Source organism: Camelus ferus, chromosome 17 (assembly GCF_009834535.1).
Source record: "Camelus ferus isolate YT-003-E chromosome 17, BCGSAC_Cfer_1.0, whole genome shotgun sequence".
In the NCBI taxonomy this organism is placed as follows: domain Eukaryota; kingdom Metazoa; phylum Chordata; class Mammalia; order Artiodactyla; family Camelidae; genus Camelus; species Camelus ferus.
In genome coordinates, this window is record NC_045712.1 from 37676576 (window position 1) to 37700396 (window position 23821).

General features: G+C 40.5%; 1 protein-coding gene across 2 annotated transcripts in view; it reads right to left on the reverse strand.

The window, feature by feature from the left end:
* The window catches only part of LARS2 (leucyl-tRNA synthetase 2, mitochondrial), a 132463-nt gene that overhangs the window by 101912 nt on the left and 6730 nt on the right, over positions 1 to 23821 (reverse strand). For both annotated transcript variants that reach the window (XM_006173915.3, XM_032459026.1), the window contains exons 3-5: positions 23387 to 23515; positions 9850 to 9941; positions 7247 to 7307 (exon numbers count right to left, since the gene is read on the reverse strand). In XM_006173915.3, the coding sequence (XP_006173977.2) occupies positions 7247 to 7307; positions 9850 to 9941; positions 23387 to 23515 (282 nt within the window). The remainder of the gene's footprint in view (positions 1 to 7246; positions 7308 to 9849; positions 9942 to 23386; positions 23516 to 23821) is intronic.

Sequence of the window (23821 nt, forward strand, 5' to 3'; positions counted from 1 at the left end):
TGGGTGATGAGTGTCTGGAGCTTCCCTATACTATTCTCACTTTTTTTAGTTTAGGTTGGAAATTTTTCCATAATAAAAAAATTGTAAAAAAAAAAAAAGGCAAGAGAGAAAGAAGAAAGAAAGAGAGTAAAAAGAAAGCAGGTGAGTCAAGGAAAATGGATGAGAGAGAACAAGGGAGTGGAAAGAGGACAGTGAAAGGGAAGAAAGATGGAGAGAAAGGGAGAAACAGAAGCAAAGAGATATGTGCACATGGTGGAGATGCCACGGACGCCTCAGTGACCCCCATACTTTACACAGGCTGTGTGGCATTGATGGATAGAACTGGGAAAGGCTCAATGTCATAAATGCCTGTCCTGGTAAAATTCTGATAGAGCACAGTTCTGATGTGCCTTTTCCACTGCTCTAAGATGGCCACACTCCACATCCCTCTTAGCACACAGCCTTCAGGGAATGTGGGGAGGAACACACATTTTGAGTTCGTTTCAATGGATGACTGTCTTGGGGGCAGTAATTCCTGTGTTTGTCTAGCTTCCAGGGGACTGATGGGCAAAGCCATCAGTCTTATTACTGGGCACCAATATGTACAGAAGACAGAATGTAGAAACAGGAGAAAGAAATCAAACATGGGCATTTAAAATCCAATGAAAATGAGTGCAAATAAAAACTCTTTAGATCTCCATAATAAATAAACTCAGCAAAGGGTCAACTCTTGATTATTCCAGTAAATAAGATAACAAAGGTTAATCCAAACATCATTCATGCCCAGCCCTGGAATATATTTCCATTTTCTTTTGTTTTGATTTTACTTTGGAGTATGAATATTTAGGGGTTGCTCAGCAAGCACCATAGACAACTAATAAAGCCTTGCTCTGGCAGATTCCATTACTTTGAATCCTATCTGGTTTGGGCTTTTATTTTTGCTTCATATACTTGTCTGGTTTTGAAGGGAACTTCTAGGGACTGCCCCCCAAACAATTATTCAGGCCCCAGAATCCATTCCAATCAAGATTCATCACCAACATCCGGTCAAGAACCAGCTCAGCCACCAGAGCACTGGTGAGAGGGCAGAGATCAGAGGCAGAGACACCCCTGCCTCAATGGGCCACACCACACAACTCAGAAGCTAACTGTCCCAAGAAACTTACAGGCCATCTCCTAAGACCAGTGCGTGATCACCAAGGCCATAACCTGAACCCACAAGAGTAGAATGTGGGCCACACCCTCTCCGGAAAGGCTGCCAATAATACCACAAAGTAAATGCTCCACAAAAAAACACATCATATCTCTCTCATTGCACAGTTTGAAGTTTCATTACTCTTCTTTTAGTAAGTGTTCAGCTATTCAAATTCAGCTTTCAGTTTCTTACTTTCTGTCTCAAGATGATACAAGCTGTTTGGGGAATAATATCTGAAAAAATGAAACACACAGTGCTGAGCTGAAAGATACCATTTGATTATCATTCTGGTTCAACAGAAATACATTAATTCCAGAAATGTATACTTTTTTTTTTTTTAATTCAGAGAATTAATCCTTTTATGGAAGAAAGATGAGAATGCATTTCCAGAGCTGGACCATTCCTACAAGGATTCCCATCCAGGCAAGGGAGGAAGAATGAGGCCATGACCCAGGTTTTCAAGTTAGCTTTCTCCATCTGGGGGAAGGAGATAACATTTCTGAGCCATCTTATTTTTTAAATAGTCTGTTAATTGTCAGCTAGCCATCTGCTTAATTATCCAGTTTTTATGAGACTTTAGGAATGTTTTTTGCAGAGGGCACAGATTTGCCTTGTCAGTTAAATAAATGATTCCTCTACCGCCTCGCTTTGCTGCTCTGTATGACCAAACAGATTGTAAAGGTTTCATCAAATAGCACTGGTGGATTTCTGGGCAAGAGGGCATCAAGAACGCATATATCTCAACTTGTCTCCATGACGCCCATTAAAATGGCCAGGAATATAAAGATGGGGGTTGAGGGGACTGCACCAATATTGGAAGCAACAGAGGTGCCGCTGCCATGCCAAAAATGTCAAGTAATTTTGAGACGGGACCAGATTGAAGAAGAATACTGTAAGCCAAATAGCATCTCCCCCTCTTAAGAACAGACTGGGTTCTTGAGAAGCAGGGCTCTGGCCCCCACTTGGAAGGGCAAGTGCAGAGGGGACAGTGGGCTATGGAGCAGATGGGAAGTCCTCAAACTGGACACCTCTGGCTGTGGTGGCTCAGCACCACAGAGCACTTCAAGTCAGGGGTACCTGTGATGCCACAACTCATGCCTGGGTAAAGATCAGACCAAAGGGAAAGATGCACCCAGAGCAGTGGATTCCCCAGACGCAGACAGAAATAAATGAGGCAGAGACTATGCCAGAGTTTCCACTCTGCTCCCCTCGGGCTGATGGATCTCTAAACTGAAATACTAGTCCACCTCACCCAGGAAAACAGGAGACAAAATCCACAAGGTGTCTATGAAAATATTCTGAAACAAACAAGGAGTACACAGCATTCCAAACTTATAAAAAGATTTATTACAAGAAGCAAACATAATTTTTCAAGAGCATCTCCTTGTATTCTCAAGAAAATTTCTGAACCTATGTGGTCTATGAAATGAGGTAAGATAGCAAAATAATAATAAGAAGAAAAAAGCATCTGGTCAAGAGGCTTGAGAAAGAAACAGGAACTGAATGAGATGAGGAAAACTAAGAATTAAGCTAAAAATACAATAGCAATTACTATCTGCATTAGAAACCCACAAACAGCCCTGATTCAAACTGAACCAGTGATGTGGAAGGCAAACATGAGAAGTCCTTCCACAAGGCAGAGAACAAAGGGACCAAAATCATGAGAAAGATGCTGAAAACAGTGGAGGACAGTGAACAGAGCACAGACCGAGAATCAGCATTCTTGAGAAAGAGAGACTAGAAAACTGCCACAAGGAAAGACCCACAACTGTGCATCAAAAGTGGTCACCAAGCCCCAGGCAAAAATAAAGCAAAAGGAGGGACACTGATGAGAACTTTAATGGCAAAGGCAGAAACAAGGATTCCAACAAGCATCAAAACGAGGGTAGGAAGATGACTGTATTACAAAGAGACAATGTGGGCTGGCCTCAGACTTCTCCATGGGAGGTCAACAGGCCAGGTGGTGGTGGTTACATAAATCTACACATAAGATTAAACTGCACAGAACTACTACCACTACACGTACACACAGAGTGTGTGCATATAAAAACTGGGGAACTCTGAATAAGATTTGTACTCTCGTTAATAGTATTGTGCCAATGTTAATGTCCTGGTTTTGATATTGTATTGTCATTATAGAAAATGTTATCATTGGGGGAAGCTGGGTGAAGGGTATTTAGGGCCTCTCTGTACTATCTTGGCAACTTCCTATGAGTCTATATATATATTTTTAAAGGCAGTAGATCAACGATCAAGGTCTACTAAAGAAATTTGAAAGATAAAAGAATTCCATACCCCAGGAAGTTGTTGGACATGGGAAAAAGCAACAAAAAGTCATTCTCCATTATGAAAATAGTATGTAATGTCAGAAGATTCAAAGGAAGAGCTAATACAACATTGAAAAATTTTTCGTGTATCTAAGTTTTGAAAATAGGCGGTCATGTTCTGTAAGGTATACTGATGAGCACTGAAGCTAGTTAAGGAGCATTCAAATTAAGTCACTGTTTGAAGATGATTTTAAAACCAAAAGCAAATATCTATGTTTAGGTTTAAGAAATGATATATGGTCAGAAAAATTACAATAATAAAAAAAATTAGGCCTAAAATCTCAGAACATACCCCCCAAATCTCTGGAAAATAGGTTTAGAAAGTGAAAAAAAATGTAACTGCCAGCTAATCTCCTTATCTTACATGTGAAGCAAAAACATACATATACACTGTTTTATCTTTCTTGTTGATACTAGACATGTGGTTTCTTTTAAAACTCTTAAAACCATGTTTTAGCAGAATTTAAATAAAAAGAACTGATATACTAGGTATGGAAATAAACACAAATGGCTTACACTTTCCTGTTAAAGACAAAGACCCTGGACTAGCCAAAAGAAGGTTTCCCCCATCTGCTTTGTCCACCTTCTAATTTTTTAAATTAATTGTATCTTCATGTGATGCACCAAAAGAATTCAACAAATAGAGGATAAAAATTTTTTTAAATGGGCAATAAATATCAAGGAAATAGAAACACAAGACAGTAGGGATAGCATTGTCGATATCAGACAATAAGGGAAAGTACTGTTGCCAGGTATTAAAGCCAATTATAAAGCAATTGTAATTAAGTAGTTTAATAATGACATAGTAATAAACAGATCAAATGAAAAGAAAGAGAACTTAGTGTGTGATAATAGTATAAAAGAACATGGTTGCAATAAAGGTAGCCTTTTAAACCAGTGAGGAAAAGACTGTTAAAAAATAAAAAAACAGCAACAATTGGTTGCTTAGAAAATGTAGGAATTCCTTATACACTAAAATAATCCCAGTTGCATTAAATGTAAAAATTAAACAACAAAAGATCGAGAAGAAAATATGAATGTATTTATCTATCTCAAAGGCCTTTCCAAGTACATATTTGCATGCTAACAATAATCCCACTACAAACAAAATGCAAGGCAAAGGATAAACTGAGAAAAATATTTGTAACAAAATGAAAATCATCAAGGACAAACACCCCCTACCTAGACAGGCAAAAGACATTGATTAGATCTTTCACACACACACACACACCCAAAATTCAAACATTCACTAAGCACATGAAAAGAACTCCTTACCACTAATAATAAAAGAAATACAGATGAAAACAAACTGTATTACAACGTGGGAGTGAAAATCTGTATAACCTTTATGGAGAATAATCTGCCAAGAGCAAAGTAAAAAAGCAAATTATACCTTTAAGTTTCCTTTAAGTTCAAGTACCATAAGCTTTACACTTCTTCATGGCTTCTTAAGAATTCAAATTAAGGAAATAAAACATGTACTAAAATTTGTGCTCTAAGTGTGGGGGATGAGCACCGCAGTCACAGACTGGCTGGTGGATGAGCCCAGCCCTGCCACGTGGGTGACCAGCAATAAAATGATGTCAATTAAAGTACCCACGCGTTAGAGCTTTCTAGGGGTCTGAAGAGAGAATGGGTGCCTGACCCATGGGAACTGCTCATTAACTATTAGACAGAGCAGCAGTGGTGATACTTCTCTACGACTGTGCACTCACAGGTTCAAAGTCCCTTATCTAAAATGCTTGCAGTCAAATGTGCTTCAGAATTAAGACCTTTTTGGATATTAAAAGATAATAGTGTATTTACCCAACTAGGTCTAAGACAGTACCTGGTAATCAATTATCTTACTATTTCTAGAGTAAAATATATGAGTAGTCATCCTAAGTGAGACAAATATCAGTTCAGGTTAGGTTTTGCAGTCAAGTGAGTTGTGAAAAAATTTTCCCTTTTTAGAGCTTTCTGGACTTCAGATTTTTAAAGGAGGGATTGAGAATTTGTGTTTATAATAAAGAAGGATTAGACTCTAAATGTATGATAATAAGGGATAGGTTACATAAATTATGGTATATTCATAAGATGAAAAACAACAGCTATAAAAAAAGTCACCTTTTCAGAATATTTAATGAAATGAGAAAATGTTCATGAGTAGCAGGTGAAAAAAAAAAAGCAAGATAAAACATATGCATTATGAATTCAATTTTGCAAAAGTATATTACATAAATGTTTATAATTCCAGAATAAAAGACTACATGGAAACATGTAGGACGTTAGATTAGCCATACTGACTTAACGTTCTTCTTTACACTTTTCTGTATTTTCTAATCTTTTATGACAATCAGAAAAATAATCTATTAATTTTTGGAACCATTTATGGTTGCTGTTCCCATGCAGGACAAGGGGAGTTCTCATCTTAGAGGGTGAATAAGTCCGTCTCTGCCCTTAAGGAGTCTACAGTCCCATCTCTGGAGAGCTTGGGACATCATTCAAGTCTCTCCACATTAGGATGCATTTCATCCTCTATCAGTGATTCCCCACTGGCACCTCAGGACAACTTGACCTGGGCACCAGGGCTTCTTCACACCTCCAACAATGAAACCCTGGTGACCTTGCAAGTGAGTGGCAAAAATGGCACCAGTGCTGCAACAAGAACTTGATTCAGGAAACTATATTTGATATCTTGTAGTAACTTATGCTGAAAAAGAATATGAAAACGAATATGTGTATGTTCGTGTATGACTGAGGCACTATGCTGTACACCAGAAATTGACACAGCATTGTAAGTTGACTATACTTCAATTAAAAAATTATATATACAAAAGAACTTGATTCAGCCATGACCTTATCTAAAGAGGCTTTAAAAAAAAAAAAAAAAAGGAAAAAAGCAGGGACTGTTCAAATGTGTTTGACTTTCATTCTTTTTCACTGTACTCATCACATCTCAATCATTTAAGAAATTGTAGGGGAGGAGGAAAAGATCTCATTAGAGTTTCTTCCAGGTGCTTCCTATGAGTAAAAGGATGTGAACTTGAACTTGACAGGCCCAGTAATGAGAAGCATTTTGTGGAGTAAACGGGACACTAAGATGGATCATGACATTGGAAAGGCCTTTTGTGGAGAGGACAAGCAGCAGTTCATCTTACCTAACAGATCACTCATCAATGTCTAAGGAGTGGCCTTTGGCCAGAGATTTGAAGGGCTCAGCCCTAAGTGTCAAAGTTCCTAATACCCAGCTGGTCTTCCCTGAACTCCTCCCAGGTCTGTAATTCCCCAGTGGTTTAATACACAGTTTGAAAGCAGTTTATACCAAAAGGCTATTTGTTATGAGCCTCAATTCCAAACTTGGAACAAAAGATAGATAAATGATCCATCAACTTAATCCCTAATCACCTAATGGAATCACAAGGGTTGAAATTTAATCACTTTACATAGATTCCAGTAGTCATTTTGAACTAGTGCTGAGAACAGGAGAAATCTTTGTGCAAAGCTTTTACTGAACATAAATCAGAAATTCAATATGAAGTTAGCTCTCTGAGTTTAATCCCTCAGAAAAATTTGTTTGCACGCAAATTACCCACTGGGGATACCTTTTTATTTGTGGAGTGCTAATCCTTTCCTCCTGCTTTCTGTCGCCCTCCTTTCCCTCCTTCCAACCCAAAGAGGAGGAATCTGGAGTAAACATGCACAGTCCCGTGTGCAGTCGGGACCCTGGTGAAAACAGAGACCTTCCAGGAAAAAGGCAACTTACCCTATCCCAGCTGAAGCACAGGCCCAGTCGATCAAGCTGTTTCCTCATGTGTCTAATATTACTGTGAAACAAAGGAAAGAAAGTTTGGATTTTAGAAACAGGAAAAGCCATGAACAAACTACAATTTGAGAATGTGAAAGGGAAACTGGAAGAGTCTAGATTACTTCAAACGGCTTTAAGTGTTGTTGGCAAAAAAAAATAATCACTAAGAATCAATGAAAATATCTGCATAGTAGAAGAGACCTACTCTTTGGACCCTGGCAGAATCCACTAGAGACCACAGTGGTCTTTGGCCCTGGGGACTGACCCTTCCCCTGGCCATTCAGGTAGGCAACTCCTTGGATTTGTGTCCATTTATATGTCTGTATTCTGCACAAATTTAAGCCAAGTATTTACAAATTTAAAAGCAATTGAAACAGATAAATAACAAGTTTAGACTGTATAGCACAGGGAACTATATCCATACCTTGTAGTAATTTATGGTTAAAAAGAATATGAAAATGAATATATGTATGTTTCTTTATGATTAAAGTATTGTGCTGTACACCAGAAAGTTGACACAGCATTGTAAACTGACTATACTTCAATAAAAATATTAAAAATAATAATAATAAAATAAAAGCAACTGAAAAGAAAAATCTTAACATACAAATTGAAGGAATCCAAAGGAAACCATACAGTGCTTGTCAGTCAAAAGCTAAAACCTACAACTCTCCAACAGCTGGAAAAGAGAGACATGGATGAATCAACTTTAATATAATATGAAATAAGGAAATAAATTCTTTTTTCTTTTTAAAGAAAAAGGACTAATTCATTTCTACTGTGTCCTCCTTCAGTTCCAGCAGAATGAAAATATGAAAAATCATGAAGAAGTGGGTGATCTCAGATAAGCTAGCTAACAATACCTGATTTTAATTCCAGGCCTCATATTAAGCATTTTGCAGAAAAGTGCTTGCCTTAGACTGAATGTTTTTGTGTCCTGCCCCCAAATTCATATATTAAAACCTAATCTCCAAAGTGATGGTGATGGTATTTCAAGGTGGAGCCTTTGGGAGGTAATGGGATTAGTGCCTTTATAAAAGAGACCCCAGAAGGCAACCCTGCCCCTTCCACCACGCAAGACACTGAGGGGAGGTGGCCCTCTATGAACCAAGAAGTGGATCCTCACAAGACACCAAATCTGCAGGTGCCTTGACTTTGGACTTCCTGGCCTCCAGAAGTGTGAGAAATACATTTCTGTTGTTTATAAGCCACCTAGACTATGGTATTTCTGTTATAGCAGCCGACTAAGACAGTGCTCAATCTTTATCCATTCATAAGAGGTAAGAACTATGACTGTCCCTCTTTTATAGATAAATAAACTGAGGCACAGATAGGTTAAGTAATTTGCTCAAGGCAATTAGCTAGCAAGAAGGAAAGGCAGGAGTTGTACCTGCATGGCCTGATTCAGGGGCCATCTTGTTTACTCCTACGCTCTAGAAGGGAAGTTGGCAAACTTCTTCTGCAAAAGGCCAGATGGTAAATGTTTTCAGCTCTGTGGGCCATATGGTCTTTGTCACAACTACTCAATTCTGCCACTGTATCATGAAAGCAGCCATGGTCAATACATAAACAAATGGGTGTGGCTTGTGTTCCAATAAAACTTTATTTACAAAATCAGACAGAGCGGAATTTGGCCCATGGAATTTGCCAATCCTTGTCCTTGCTTATATCAAATTTATGCCATATTTGACTCATTTTTGTGAATCACCATTTCTTCCTTTTTTCATCACTCCCATTAATTGAGAATTAACCATAACTGGAAAAGTGGAAACTAGGGTTAGAAAAAAAAATAGAAATAGATGGTGCAGTATATATATATTACAACATAACCTTAGGCAAGATAAAGCAAAAGGAGGTGAAAGACAATGGGGAAGGACCTTGAACTGCCCTCTACACCTCTGAGAGGTGGGGTGAGGAAGGGCCCCAGATCTTTGTGAAAGGGGCTGGAGTGAACCCAGAATACTGGGCTGGATTCTGGCATGAGGCTCTCAAGGCTTTATCAGGAGGGAGAAGAATGGGCACTGCTGGCTCACAGGTATACGGAAGCCTGAGGCACAGGTGGGGTTGGGACTATGTCCCCCTTGGAGAAAAGCCACACTCAGAATAAAATGACCATATATTTCTTCACTGAATGTCTAAGTTCCTCTTGCTTCAGAATGTGAAGGCAAAAAATTAACACAATTTACAGAGAAAACCATACTGCGGAACTTGGATAGAGCTCAAACTCTGGTCAAAAAGATGAGGCGCATTGTAGAAATTTAACAAATAAATGTTACCCTTTCCTCAACATTTTTCCTTCAAAATGCAAATACTCAAAAGGAAGGATAACTTTGTAAATAACAAAGCATCAAAATGAACACATGAATGAATATCCAAACCCTCTGTTATTTCTTAGACAAGAACACAGCATGCTAAAAGGCAAACACCAATATAGACGATCTTGTTTATTGCCTGGCAGACTGCAATATTTTGTTTGCTTTGCTTTCTACTTCTCATGCACAGGTTAAAAAAATTTTAAGGGTTCTGTATACAAGTGTCTGAATATGCCTGCAAACACATACCTTTGTGTCCAACTTTCTGGATGTAGATTCCTCTCAATCGCAGCATTTTCAGCAGGCAACCCAAATGCATCCCATCCCATGGGATTGATGACCTGGTACCCAGAAAAGAGACATCAGCCACAGCAGATTGCTAAAGCCTTTACCAGTTTTCTCTTCTGGGCAATGAGCAGGCATTCTCTCCTTCTAACATGTCTTATCCCTTCCTGGAGGATTTCAAACTATGCTTTTCAAAGCCAGCTGGCTACCCAAGACATAAGCACAGAAGAGAATTTAGAAGGTTATACACCAAGGTGCCAAGAGCAGTTATCTCTGAGTAGGTGTTTTCGTGACTACTTTTTACTTTCTTGTCTGTATTGTCTAGAATGAACCCAAACTGTTTTTCTGAAATTATAAAATGTTTCTTTCAATTTCAAAAAATAGATATACATCAAAATGAATATAGGCATTCCAAATGCTTGCCTCATGTTAGTATTTTCCAATTAAGGTGCTGTGCTGTCCAATAGGGTAGCCACTAGCTACATGTGGTCAGATAAATTTAAACTTAAATTAATTAAAATTAAATAAATTTAAAATTCAGTTCCTCAGTCACACTAGACACCTTTCAACTGTGCAACAGCCACTGTGAATCACTTCTGATGAGATATTTCCATTTTCTCAAGAACAAGGAATCCCAAGATCTTAGAGCTTCGAAGAAGCTTTTGAGATCTATCCTCTACCCCCACCCGCTTTATTTGACAAGTTGAAGCAACTGTGGCCCAGCAAGAGTAAGCAGCCTAGCTAGGTCACACCAGAAGCAATTACTTCAAGCCAGGACATGCCAGTAAAGCATTCATTTCTGCAAATGGACGACCAGTCACAGCTCAGCTGGCAGCTTCAACAGCAACTTCTCTCAACCTAACTTACACTTCGTGAACGGGAACAATGGCTTGAAACACATGCTGTGACATCCAGGGACAGCTTCAGGAGGCCAAGCTCTCTAGCCACTGTCACGAAGGACACCTGCTCTGAAAACAGTCCCTTACCCTTCTCTGATGCTAATTTCAGCCACAAAGCCACAGACACAGCTTCTCTCCCGGCCAGATTTCTAAAGTTTGCCTGTAGGTGAGGATGGCCTAAGGGGGCGCCACTGTTTCTAGGAAACAGCCCTTTCCAGCTGACCTTTTCACGTCCTATCAAGCTCCTAGTCTGTCAACTGCCAAGAGCTGGGTTTGTTTGTTTGTTTGTTTGTTTGTTTGTTTGTTTGCCTGTTATCACGCAGAGAACCTGAGCTTCTGTTCCCACACGTCTCCTTGGATGGCGATGAATACTCAGGCGCACCTGCTAGCACCACCTTAACCCCCCTTGCATGTCACGATGGGACATTTTCCACTAAAGAAACAGGTCTTGTTTTCTTTTATAAATAACTTTCCCCTTGATTATCGAAGTAATCCATACTCACTATAAATAACTTGGGGCATGGAGAAAAATATTCAGAAGAAAATAAAACACCCATAATTCTACCATATAGACATCCATAACTTCAATTTGGTAACATCCAATTTTTAAAAATTGGGTCATAATATTTCTATGTGTGTTTTTTATCCCCTTTTTTTCCCCCACTGTGCACTTAAAGAGTTTTTTTCCATCTTTCTGTCTTGTTCAAGGACTCTTTGAGGTGCAAATGATGATCATTCACGGCCATCTCTGCCTCAGGTCCATAAGCACCTACAATTCAAAGTGTCCCCAACTGGACTCATGCTCCCTCCCCAGCCCCCAGCCCCCAGCCCCATCCTCTACAGAGGTCCTCTTAGGAGGTCGCAGCAAGAGAATAGGCACCGTCCTCCCAGTGGTAGGGCCTTAAAGTCATGCTTCCATTCTGCACGCTATTCTTTTTTAATTAGGTTTTAGTTCTGATGGAAGAATTCCATCTCAAGAAGACTATGCATCTAAAATCAGAGTCGTCCTAACGCCTTTGGCTGGTAAGTAGGAAATAACAAAAAAGGCTCACTCTTCGGAGGCTGTCTGGTCTGAGGGGAAAGATCCTAAACCCAGAACTGCATTTACCAGCAGTGGGACCTGAGGCACATCACTTATCCACCGTGACTGAAAGCAGCCATGTGAACCGTGGAAAGTTACTCGCCATGATGCGTCCGGCACAGCACAGGCACCCAGTAAATGGCAGGGCTGGCTGCGGTGGCAACGCTGTCATCTGCTTCATTTTCAGCGCCTCACAGCGTCTCACACCACCGGTTCCCTTGTCAGGATCTCAGCCCGTGTCTCTTCTGGTGGCTCTCGGGCAACAGGCAGGAAGACACCTTGACCTCACACACATCCTCATCCAAGTACCTTCCTAACGGTGGGCTACTTATGACAAGTCTCCATAGCAGGTTGGTGCCAGGAACTGGAAGTTCTTAACCAAACTGGACAGACCATGAGGCTCAAAGGGCCAGCCAGCTACTTGGCCTCTTTTTCCATAAAAGAGGCCCAGCAGTTCTTTTTTCCACCTAATTAATGGTTCACATCAGGAGCTTCGTTTGTAAGTAGCCCAGCTGTTCTTGCCATGGCTGATTGGACCGGGGACAGTCCATGAGAAGAAGGCGGCCGCCTGTGCCACTGGGCAGGAAGGGCCCTGCCTCTGCCTGCCCTGGGCAAGGACACTGCCCAGTAGATTTTGCCGTATTTGGGCTGGTGGTGGGTCTGATCCACTCAGCCTGCTTTCTGGAAGGGAGACGGGCTTGGGTAGCAACAGTGCTGTGGATCTCTCCAGCTTGCTATTGCTTTAGGAGAGGCTGGTTTGCCATGTCCTCTGCCTCCCCATCCTGGGAGTCTGGAAAGTTCAGGAAGGCCTGGACTTCCAGTCTAGCAAGACCTGACTCCCAAGCCATCCACCTTCAGCCCCTGCATCCACACGCCTGAGGCCAGTCTCAATAGGCTCCTCCTCTTTCTCCTTAATTGGATGCTTTTCAAATTATGAACATAATACAAGCTTATTAGCAAGTGAAATGCCACAATTCATGGTATATAAAGGCAAGCTGATCCTCTCCTCCTGGCCCAGGCTCCCATTCTCAACTCCTTGATGTAACCAGTAACACCAGTCTTTGCATTCTTCCACACCTTTCTCCTCACTCAAATACAGATATACAAGCATATGCACACATATATAGGAGCTGGCTGGGTTACTTTTATGGAAATAGAACCCGTTATACACTATTTTATGACCTGTTTTTTTTCATTGAACATACTATGGACATCTGTACAAAATATGCAAGTATTCATGTGCATATGTGTGTATATAGTTGTCTTTTTAAAAACTTCCAACATTCCCTATGTTAGATAGGGAATATCTATTCTATGTAATTTTAAGAAGCTGTCTAGACATAACCCACTCTAGCTGATCTTTCAGATCTGAGGTCTCTTTTTCTCTTGCTCAATGTGGCTGACCTGAAGTATTTCACCTTTCTAAACAGCACCCTCCCCTTCTTCGGGGAAACTGCTCCTCCGCCAACTTCACATAGTCTTGCTGTGAACTGCCAATTGCAAAACCCATCAGTCTGGCTACAGGGAAGGCATGTGCATGAACCCTCTTCCAGGCTTGTCTGATGCCTGGAGCTGGGGGTGGGGGTACAACAGAGACCAGGATGACAGCCACACATGCTCTTCTCTCTTTCCTCCTTGCTCAGGAGAAATGAGGATATGAGACCAGAGCTCCAGGTGGCCCTGCCTTCCACCTGGTGGAGATGTCTGAGAAAACACAGCTGGCGTGGAGAGAGAAGCGGAAATGGGAGGTGGACAGAGACTGGGGATAGTGATGTGCTTCAAGGACCTGGTCCCAGTTCCCAGGGAGCCCTAGTCCTACAACATTTCCTTTGGTTCTGTTACACCAGGATCCGTAAAAACAAACAAAGCCTCCTTTTTTTTGCTTAAGCTGGCCTGGGCTGGGTTTCAGTCCCTGATAGCCAAGAATCCTGATGAAAACATACACCTTTTAGGACACAGCTTTCAGGAGTACTGCTTAACCCATAGATGAAAAACACTTCCCTGTATTAACTATTAAGCTTCACAAGTTTTCTTTTCTTTGTCTTTTTAATTTTTAAGAGCTAAAATAATATAAAATTAAATTAAAACCTCATACTGTGGCTTTGTGCTTGATTACTAGAAAGTTCTGCAATATTTCCATGGATAATACCGGAGTACGGCTTCCAGTTGTGCTTTAATTCTCCCAGGGCTGCTTTGCTGGCAGAATAATATAACTACTGTGTAACCATGTTCCCCGAGAAAGAGGAAAACTTAATTACCACTTGGTTTCTTTGTTGGAACTGCCAAAATGGCACCAATTCAATGTTTCTGCCTATGAACATTCTGTTAGGTTATCATCCATATTTTTAAATAAAGTCAATACAGGGACAGTCAAAAAATCTGCCTGGATTTACGTAACATACTTATTCATTTCTATTTTTGTTGTCAGATGAAATTCACATGAAAAGATATTCTTAGCTCACATGTTACCCACGCTGTCTATGAAAATAAAGTTAGAAAAATCTAAAAACTTCTTAATATTTCAGTCTTACCAAAAATTAACAAAAAACAAATGTCTGCCCTAGAATACAGACTATCAGATGGCCTTTTTTTCATCTTAATGTCAAGATAGTTCTTTCCACCATGGGCTGGACCACTGGAATCAATGTTTCTGTGAGCCAAGTTTCTATGAAACAGGAAAAGGTCCCATTATTTCTATACCCTGGGTTTTCCAGATACCCAGTGACCAACTCATTCTTGTGCTATAAGATGATTCTCTACTGTCCACGGGGAACAAAGGAAAGACCTACAATAAGATAATAAAATACCAAAGCTTGTCCCTTTCCCCGAGGCAAAGACTGAACTTGCTAGTCAAACTGTTAAAGCCCATTTATGTAAAAGATACCATGTCAGTGCTTCCTTTGCCAACCTTGTTCACCTCTTGGTGTCTTCTATATAGTCCATACCCTTTCTAGATACATGATACCCACTTTCTCACCTGTGATTTCTCTATGGCCAAGACTTTCCAAAACATTCACTGGAGGAACTCAAAACTCTTCTTGGTTCTAAAATTTAGATTCTTTTCTAACACCATAACTTGGTTTAATCCTTTCATAGTTCCACAAGTAACAAAACCTACAGCTCACATATGCCAACTAGACAATTTATCCTAAACAAATAAAAACACTTCAACATCTGTATGCACAGTCTAGGGCCACCTGAGCCTTCTCAGTTCCCTAGGCATTAACCTCTTCTTGGATAGGAGTGCTTCCAGCAGAAAGAGAATCAAGAAAGAGTCCTGGCAGCTATAGCTTGGAAATCTATAAAATAAACTTCCAGGGTGTGAAAAACCAGGATTGCCGGCTGTTCTAACAAATGTTCTAAGTATTTATAATTGAGTGAGAGGCTAAGGGGACAGGGAAATAACCCAGAAATTAGGGCGATCAGGACAATGCCCCACCTCTAGATGAAGGAACAAAAGGAGGAAGCAGATATCAGAGCCCAAAGGCTGAGACCAGTCAGTTGCAGAAGCTGAAATAGGGAGGTCTGGCCAAATGCAACTGGATTAGTGCATGAGACACTAACCTGGGCACAGAGAGAGAGATCCCCTAGCTTCTTCCTTCCTCCTACCCTACAATCTTGCCAGAATTTTTTCTTGTCCAAAACCAGCCAGAGGCCAGCTAACACCAGCGCTTAGGAAACATGGCCTGTAGGGGTCTGCCCTCCTGCCATACAAAGCAAAGCAGGGGATGGACCTGACAGCAAACTGGTGGAAGACCAGCATAGGAACACAGGTAGGACTACAGAACTGACCACAACTTGAGATATCAAAGTGGGGTTAGGGCCAGCTACTGCTGAGGGGCAAACACAGGGATCAGTGCCCTGGCAAATCAGACCAGAACTGGCCAGGAAGCGAGGTATGGGAGCTGGGGCAAGGCCAGCCTCTGGTGTGGACTCCATCACGTGACCATGGCTCACCCCTCAGGACCTCTTGCCTCCCTTCAGGCAGAGGTGGGCACCTCAGGGTTGGCAGGCAGGATGGATGGCACACAGACGAGGAGAAGGGATATAGGAAGAGCAGAGTCACACATGACAATGTGCAGCTGAAGCCCCCAAGGGATGTGTACTGGAAAATGATAGGGACCACTACCCAGAAGGCCTGGGCAGGGTGGGCAGTCAAAGGGGACTAGCCTTCTCTATGCTGTATTTCTCTTCTTTAAAGGGGAGAACACAGAATTTTATGTACCATATTAAAATACTTTTTTTTTTTTAAAGAAGGAAGAAAAGAACAGACAAAGGTCCAATTCTTCCTCCAACACAGGAAGGAAGATCAAGTAGAGTTAAGACGACTTCAAAGGTAGAAGGGAAGGAAGCTGGGCCAGCTGGTTGTCTGCCCTCCCAACGAGAGGGAAGTACCAATTCCCCAGGAATGGTCAGCTTTCTCTCCCTTTTAACATAAACCAAAACTTTACATTTGAAACCAATTCAGCTTCTAATTGAGAGCAACCATGGTTACTGCTTCTCAAAAAAAATTGCTATTTTCAGAGAGTGCTGTGGTTTCTCTGGAGTAGATTCAACACTTTTATTTCCAAGAAATGAGAAACTCAACGTTTAGTTTCATTGAGCAAGTGTAATAAGCTACCATTATTACAGACTGGGGATCAAAATCAAGCGGATACCTCAAAGTAAAGAATCCAAATGACGGTACCTAGGCCCAAAGCAGAAGCCTTTCTCTGGGAATGTGGAGGCAGATAAATCAGCCAGTTTCCAACCAAAATACTGAACTGGTAATTCATTCTCTCTTTCAAATCACATCTGAGAGGATAAGCCCTGGAAATCCACTCTCTACTTTCAGATGCTACAGAGATTTGAAAATTTGAAAGCTAAAAGCCATGAGATGCACTCTCTGGGCACTTCATAAACACTTGTTGCCTGATTGCCAACTGAAAACTAATGAAACATATATTACAGTTCACTTGCTAAGAACTCCCCTTGCCTCCTGGTATTTGTGGGTAGTTGCATTATGATCATGCAGCTGCCAGCCACACAGCCTCAATTTCCTTCCTCCTCCACCGTGAACAGCAAAAAGGCCCAAGCAGAAAACTCTGCTTGGACAGAGCCTGCAGCATATTAGTCCAGCCCAACCCCGTGAGGGGGACCCGGCACCTTGATGCTTTAATTGTCCTGCTTCTGGCCCGGAAGGTGCTGAGGAGACCGGTCGAAGTGGAAGGTGGGTCATTTATTTTCTAACCCTCTGTGCATACAACATAGGAAAACACAACAAAGTCACTATATAGTGATAAGCTTCAAATGTGTCATCAGACATTGTTTAAGTTTAAGAAGAAACTGACTGGCAGTGTGGTCTTTTCTGATTCCTCAAAGAGAATAATTGATCTCTGGCTTCAAGTGTCCCCTGCTTAAACACCCAAACCTCAGGACTACCTTTATTATTGCTATTATTAATTGGGTTACACTGGAAAATCGCATTACAGTTTTTAAATCATTTTCTCATTGATTAACTCATATGAATCTTGTAACAAATCTGTGAGGTGGGAGGTAGGTAGGAAGCTGTCATTGACTAAAGCTGCAGATTCCTGATCAACTCATCACCCCCAAACCACCTCTCTGCTCGTCAAGTCCACATGTAATCAATTTGTGCGCCCAAGGTCTGGTACAGTGGTTTGTGACTTTAGCTTTCCCCAAGAGAACTGGGATGATCATGATGTCAGGCACATCTCCATGAACGACAACAAGAACGTGGGGGACCCCAAGGATCTACTTGCACTCTTGTCTCATGTTTCTCCTTTGCACAACTTACTTGCTGTTCTAGGAGGAAACCAAAATAAAAGCAACCTGGAACTTTCCAAATCATCATTCTCGCCCACTGTCAAACCCAAGTTACAGTCTGTGGTCTGGCCAGGCTCACAAAATGCAGTATTTGCATTGTATTTAAGTAACAAAGAATCAATAACCCAGACTATATGAAGAACTCCTACAGTACAAAATGAAAAAGACAAACAGCTCAAGAGAAACTTGTCAAATTATGTGAGCAAGCCAATTAGAGAAGAGGAAACTCAAATAGATAATAAACATATGAAAATATCTCAGATTTCCTAGGACAGTACTCAGGAAAATGTGAATTAAAAACAGTTAGATGCCATTTCCTATATATCAAATTAGCAAAGATTAAAAAGCCTAACAGTAAGTGTTATCAAGGATGCAGGACAGTAAGAAATGTCACTCACTGCTTGTAGGAGTATAAATCAGCACCAACACTCTGGAAAGAAATTTGACAAGATGTGTTTATGCTGGGATTGTACACACTCTGCAACGCCTCTCCTCCCACAGGCTAAGTCAGGTTCTCTGAAGCAAATATCTGAAACAAGCTAAAACTCTAGGTCAATGCGAAAATGGATAATTAAGTAGTCATGATTATACAGCACTTAAAATGGATGGACTAACTCTAGAGACACAGTCAGAATAAATCTTGAAACAAAATATTGCCTGAAAAAACAGGCAAGATATTAAGTAAGATGGCTTTTGTATAAAAGTAAAAACACACAATACTTCACGTAACTGCGTATGTATCCTTAAACAATCTATAAAGTAAAACCCTGAAAACGTGAAGGCAAAGGAGATACACTAGCTTTTTTTGTTGTTTTAACTGAAGGATTGGAATCTGATTGTGGAAAGACACAACTGTATCTGTAACATTAAAAAAAAAGAGTTGAGGCTAATAAGATTAAATGATAAGATCTATTACATCAGGATGGCAGGTCTGAGTATTTGTGATAATGATCTCTGTACTTCTGTGTTGGAACTGTTTATAATTTTTTTTAAGTATCATATTTAAACTAAAGGGGAAGGGGAAAAGGGTGGGGAGGGATAAATTTGGGAGTTTGAGATTTACAAATGTTAGCCATTATATATAAAAACAGATAAAAACCAAATTTCTTCTGTATAGCACAGGGAACTATATTCAATCTCTTGTAACAACCTTTAATGAAAAAGAATATGAAAATGAATATATGTATGTATATGTATGACTGGGACATTGTGCTGTACACCAGAAACTGACACATTGTAAATGACTATACTTCAATAAAATAAATAAAAATAAACTACAGGGGAGAGAGACTACCTAGGGAGACTAGACAGAGAAAAAAAGAGAAGGCAGTGTAGACCAGAATCTGAGGAGGGCAGACAAAGCCCTTGAAAAACACATCTTAAAACTGACACAGAGTAAAACAAGATCTGAATAGCCCTATATCCATTAAAGAAATAGAACTGTCATTTTAAAACTTCCCACAAAGAAAACTCTAGGTCCATATACCATCACTGGTGAATGCTATTGAACAACAAAGGAAGAAATAACACCAATAATACACAATGCTTTCAGAAAATAGGAAGAAGGGAACATTTCCTAGCTTGTTTTATGAGGCCAGCAAAATCCTAATGTTAAATACAGACAAAGACATTATAAGAGAAGAAAATTACAGATCAGTATCTCTCAGGCACATAGTGATATTAACAAATGAATACAGCAATATATATGTTCAAAAAACTAACATCATGACCAAATAAAATTTGTGCTAGGAACACAAAGTTGGTTTAATATTTTTTTAAAAATCTATCAATATAAAAACATCACATTAACAGATTAAAGGAGAAAAGCCATATGTCATCTCAAAAGATGCAGAAAAGGCATTTCACAGAAATCAATACCCATTCACAATAAACATTCTCAGCAAACTAAGAATACAGGCATAATCTCATTTCACTGCACTTTGCTTTATTGCATTTCACAGATACTGCGGGTTTTTTCACAAACTGAAGGTGTGTGGCAACCCTGCCACTGAGCAAGTCTATCAGCACCATTTTTCCAATAGCATCGTTTTTTAAGTAAGGTATGTACATTTTTTAGAGATAATACTATTGCACATAATAGACTACAGTATAATGTAAACATAACTTTTATATGCACAGGAAAAACAAAAACTTCGTGTGACTCACTTAATTGCAATATCTGCTTTATTGCAATGGTCTGGAACTGAACCCACACTATCTCCGAGGTCTGCCGGTAAAGGGGAACTTTCCAACCTGCTAAGAGTATGCAAGATGGAGTAGAGCAGGAAAACCTTGTGAAGGAAACTGGGAGGAAGAAACGAAGATGCAGGAGAAAAACCTAGAGAGTGGGGTCTCATGCTAAGAGCACAGAGTCTTTCAAGGAAGGGGAGGCGGTCTACTGTATTACGTGCTACTGCGGTGAGAAAGACAATGACAGAGACACAACCAGGGAGGTCACTGGTGGCCCCGAAGAGAGCAGACCTGGTGCGTAGGTCACTCCACTTTTTACTTCCCATCTGCTGTTCTTAGGGTGCCTTAGAATGACTTCATTCAAGAATCAAGCAAATCAACCAACAAATAACTTACAGAAAAAGGCAGAGCTTACTGAATTTTTCTTAGGCCTACTGACTGATTTTAAACCTAAGACTCTAGTATTAGCTATATAACATAATAGAAAGCTCAGTGTATGGATTAAAGCTGGTGCTCGAGGACTATTTATTGAATGAGTCAATCAACACACATGTTAGACCTTGCTTTTCCAGATCAGACATTCCTTCCCTCCTTAGAGTGAGGATCATTGAACCTGACCTGAATCCAACCCCTTTCTATCCCAGGGACTAGTCCTGACATCAGGAAAGAAGGATTTAAAATAACAGGAAGCTCAACAGGCTTTCCCACTGTTGACCGTTATAGAGATTTCTGGTTTTGTCCATTATCACTTAGAAATAGCAGGACAAGTTTTCACCAAACTTGGCAGGTATTTTATGGATGATCTGATTTAAATATGGGCTATGAAAATTAATAATAAATTAACTTCAGGAGAACCTGGAGGATATCCTCCCAAAGACAGCTTATCATCTTAAAGAGAGCAAATGACTTCTGGTTAGCAGGGGGGAAAGCGGGGGAAGGGGTGTAAATTGGGAATTCAGGATTTGCTCATACTAACTGCTATATATATAAATAGATAAACAACAAGGTCCTACTGTATAGCACAGGGAACTAGATTCAATATCTTATAATAAACTATAATAAGAATATGGAAAGAAATATATATATAGCTGAATCACTATGCTGTGCACCAAAAATTAACACATTGTAAACCAAGTATACTTGAAAAAAAAAAAGAAAAGAGAACGAGAGCAACTGAAATTGAGGAACAGAAGGAACCCGAGGTGCCTGCTGGTCACACCAACTAAGACACTGTAAACCAAATAAGAAAGAGTGGTTTCAGGCCTCAACCAAGTCAGAAGTCACAGTATAGTAATACAAGTTGCAGGCAACGATCTACAGTCAAGCTGTTTCTCAGAAGGCAACTCCATGCAGGTTCCAGGCAGAAGAGAGCATGGATTGGTTTATTAAATGGCAGTGAATGACTTCCCAGATCAGAATAAATAATAATCATGGCTACCACTTACTAAGGGATTATTATGTGCCGGACACATGTACGACTTCATTTAACCCCTACAACAACTCAGGAGGGAAGGATAATTATTATCCCTACTTTAAAGACGAGGAGAGTGATTTTCAGGGATATTAAATGACTTGTGCTGCATCACTCAGCAAGAAAGTGGTACAATGGTGTTCAAAGCTAGATTGCCCAATCCCTGGGTCCATCCAGCCTGACCTTGGGCTTCAGTTATTGTAAGGAACTCCATTTTGTCTTTTGGGCCCGAGCTGCCTCCAAGGGTCCGAGCACCTCTGGGCCTGGGGATTTACCTTTAACTTTCTCTGTAACATCTCATCCATTCAAGGGAATTAGAATCCCACCTACACCCCTTCAACCACCCATCTGCTAATGTATCATGAATGTTCAGTTTTGCTCTAAAAGCTTAATCTTCAGCAACTGGCCTGCACTCACTAATTGTCCAAAATAAGTTGGCTTAAATTAAAAAAAAAAGTTAAATCTAGTTGAAGAACCACAGTTACGTAAAGAATTATACTTCATGCCAAGAGCCAATTCATTCTGCACCACCTCTTTCTAATAAACATAGCGGGAGTGATGGAAAGCAATGTCTGGGAAAAATAACACCTGGCATAGCCCAGGGAGACGTCCCCTGTAGAAGGCAGATCTCTGAATCTGACAGTAAAAGTCGTTAACTCTTCAAATGACAAAGAGACGTTATAACTTGCCTTCCTTTTTAGGAACACTTCCTGCTGCCAGTGTCAGTTCAGCATAAATTTTCAAACCAATTATGACAATGGATGCACTTACCTTTCTAAAAGAAAATCTTCACAAAGAACTGGGAAGTGACAGATACCCTTTACACAGGCCCTGGGAGGTTAATAATAGCAACAACCAGTGGGAGTGCCAGGAAATGTTTAACAATGGACTGTCTGGCAGAAAAAGCCCTGATTTGTCGGGTTTGCTGATTTCCATGATGTAAATACTCCCACCATGGCGAATTTCAAGCTCCTAAGGTGACTAATAATTAACATGAGGTTGGGCACAGTGGCTCTCAGGAGCTGGTGCCAGCAGGCTCCAGGCCCCCGCTGGCGATGCTAGTATTTTTTAAACTCTTATGTGCTAGATGTGTGCTAAGTGCTTCATAATCATTTTCCTTGAATCCCTGTAACAGGCTAATGGGCAGTACTATTTTATCCCCATTTTACAGATGAGAGAAAACTCGGTCTTAGGTTAATTCAGTAATTAGTCGAAGGTCACACAGCTACTAAGTACTAAGAGCTGGCATTCGAATGCTGGCCGTCTGGTTCAGCGGTCCAAGTGCTCAGCCCCACTTTGATCCTGCCTCCCTTTGTGGTGATCATTCCTGCTTCATCTTACAGATGACATGTTGCTAAAGAGTAAAGCGCAGGCTCTGGGCTAACTGGCAGTGGGGTGAGGGGGTCTGACCCACACCAGCCATGGAAGGGTCTTTCTCTTCCTTTCCTGGTAAATTTCACCTTGTCCTTCAGGAACCCTAGGCAGATGTTCCCTCTTCAGTGGAGCCTTTCCCAACTGCCCCAGAGTTGTTACTCCCCACATATTTTTTTCTTACAAAAATTTGACTGTTTCCATTATAAAATAAATACATGCTCATTAGGGAATATAGAAAATATCAAATACAAGGAGAAAAATCTCTTGTGGCCCCACCTCCTACTCATAACATTTGTTTCACATTCCTACTGTTGATTCATTCCCCTGTATGGTGTTAGTCTATTTATTTATGGGTTTATGGGCCTCATCCCCATGGGACCATGAACTCCTTCTAGGGAGATATCATGTGTAACCTCCTTCCACTGCACCCACGGCCCACCTCCATCCTCAGCACAACACTCAACACACAGCTGCCCCCAAATGAATCCAGACGCTTTATTATGTCCTCCAATTCATTAAATGAACCCTGAGCTTTTCCTGTGTATCCTCACAGCTCTCCTAATCTTAACTAAGATTGGTTTTCTTCATGTGTCCTGAACACATATTACCACATTCTTGTTGTCCTGAGTAGGCACTGCCCCATCATGCATCTTTCCTTACCTGCATCCCTCTCATCTTCTGGAAGCGGGCAATGGTGTCACTGATGGTGTACACACGTACGTGGCCCATGTGCAGCTTGCCGGAAGGATAGGGGAACATGGAAAGCACGTAAAACTTAGGCTTTGATTTCTAGGAAAGAATGACCAAAAAATGACAATCAGTATTCATCAAGCATTCCCAGGGAATACTATTTTGGCATTTTACCCAAGATAATACTTTAACATTTTAGAAAGTTTTCTTTTTAAAAAAATTCGTTCCCACAAGGTAAATTGACAAAAATATCAAATGCCGAATTCAAAGCCCTGGCTTCACCTAAAGAATGTCCAAAACAATGCTGAACAACTGCAAAGTGCTAATTACCCATATGTATTTTTAAATCCGTCTTTTTCTCTTTTAAAAGCTTCTCTTTCAGAATAGCTATCAAGGTCTTAAAGA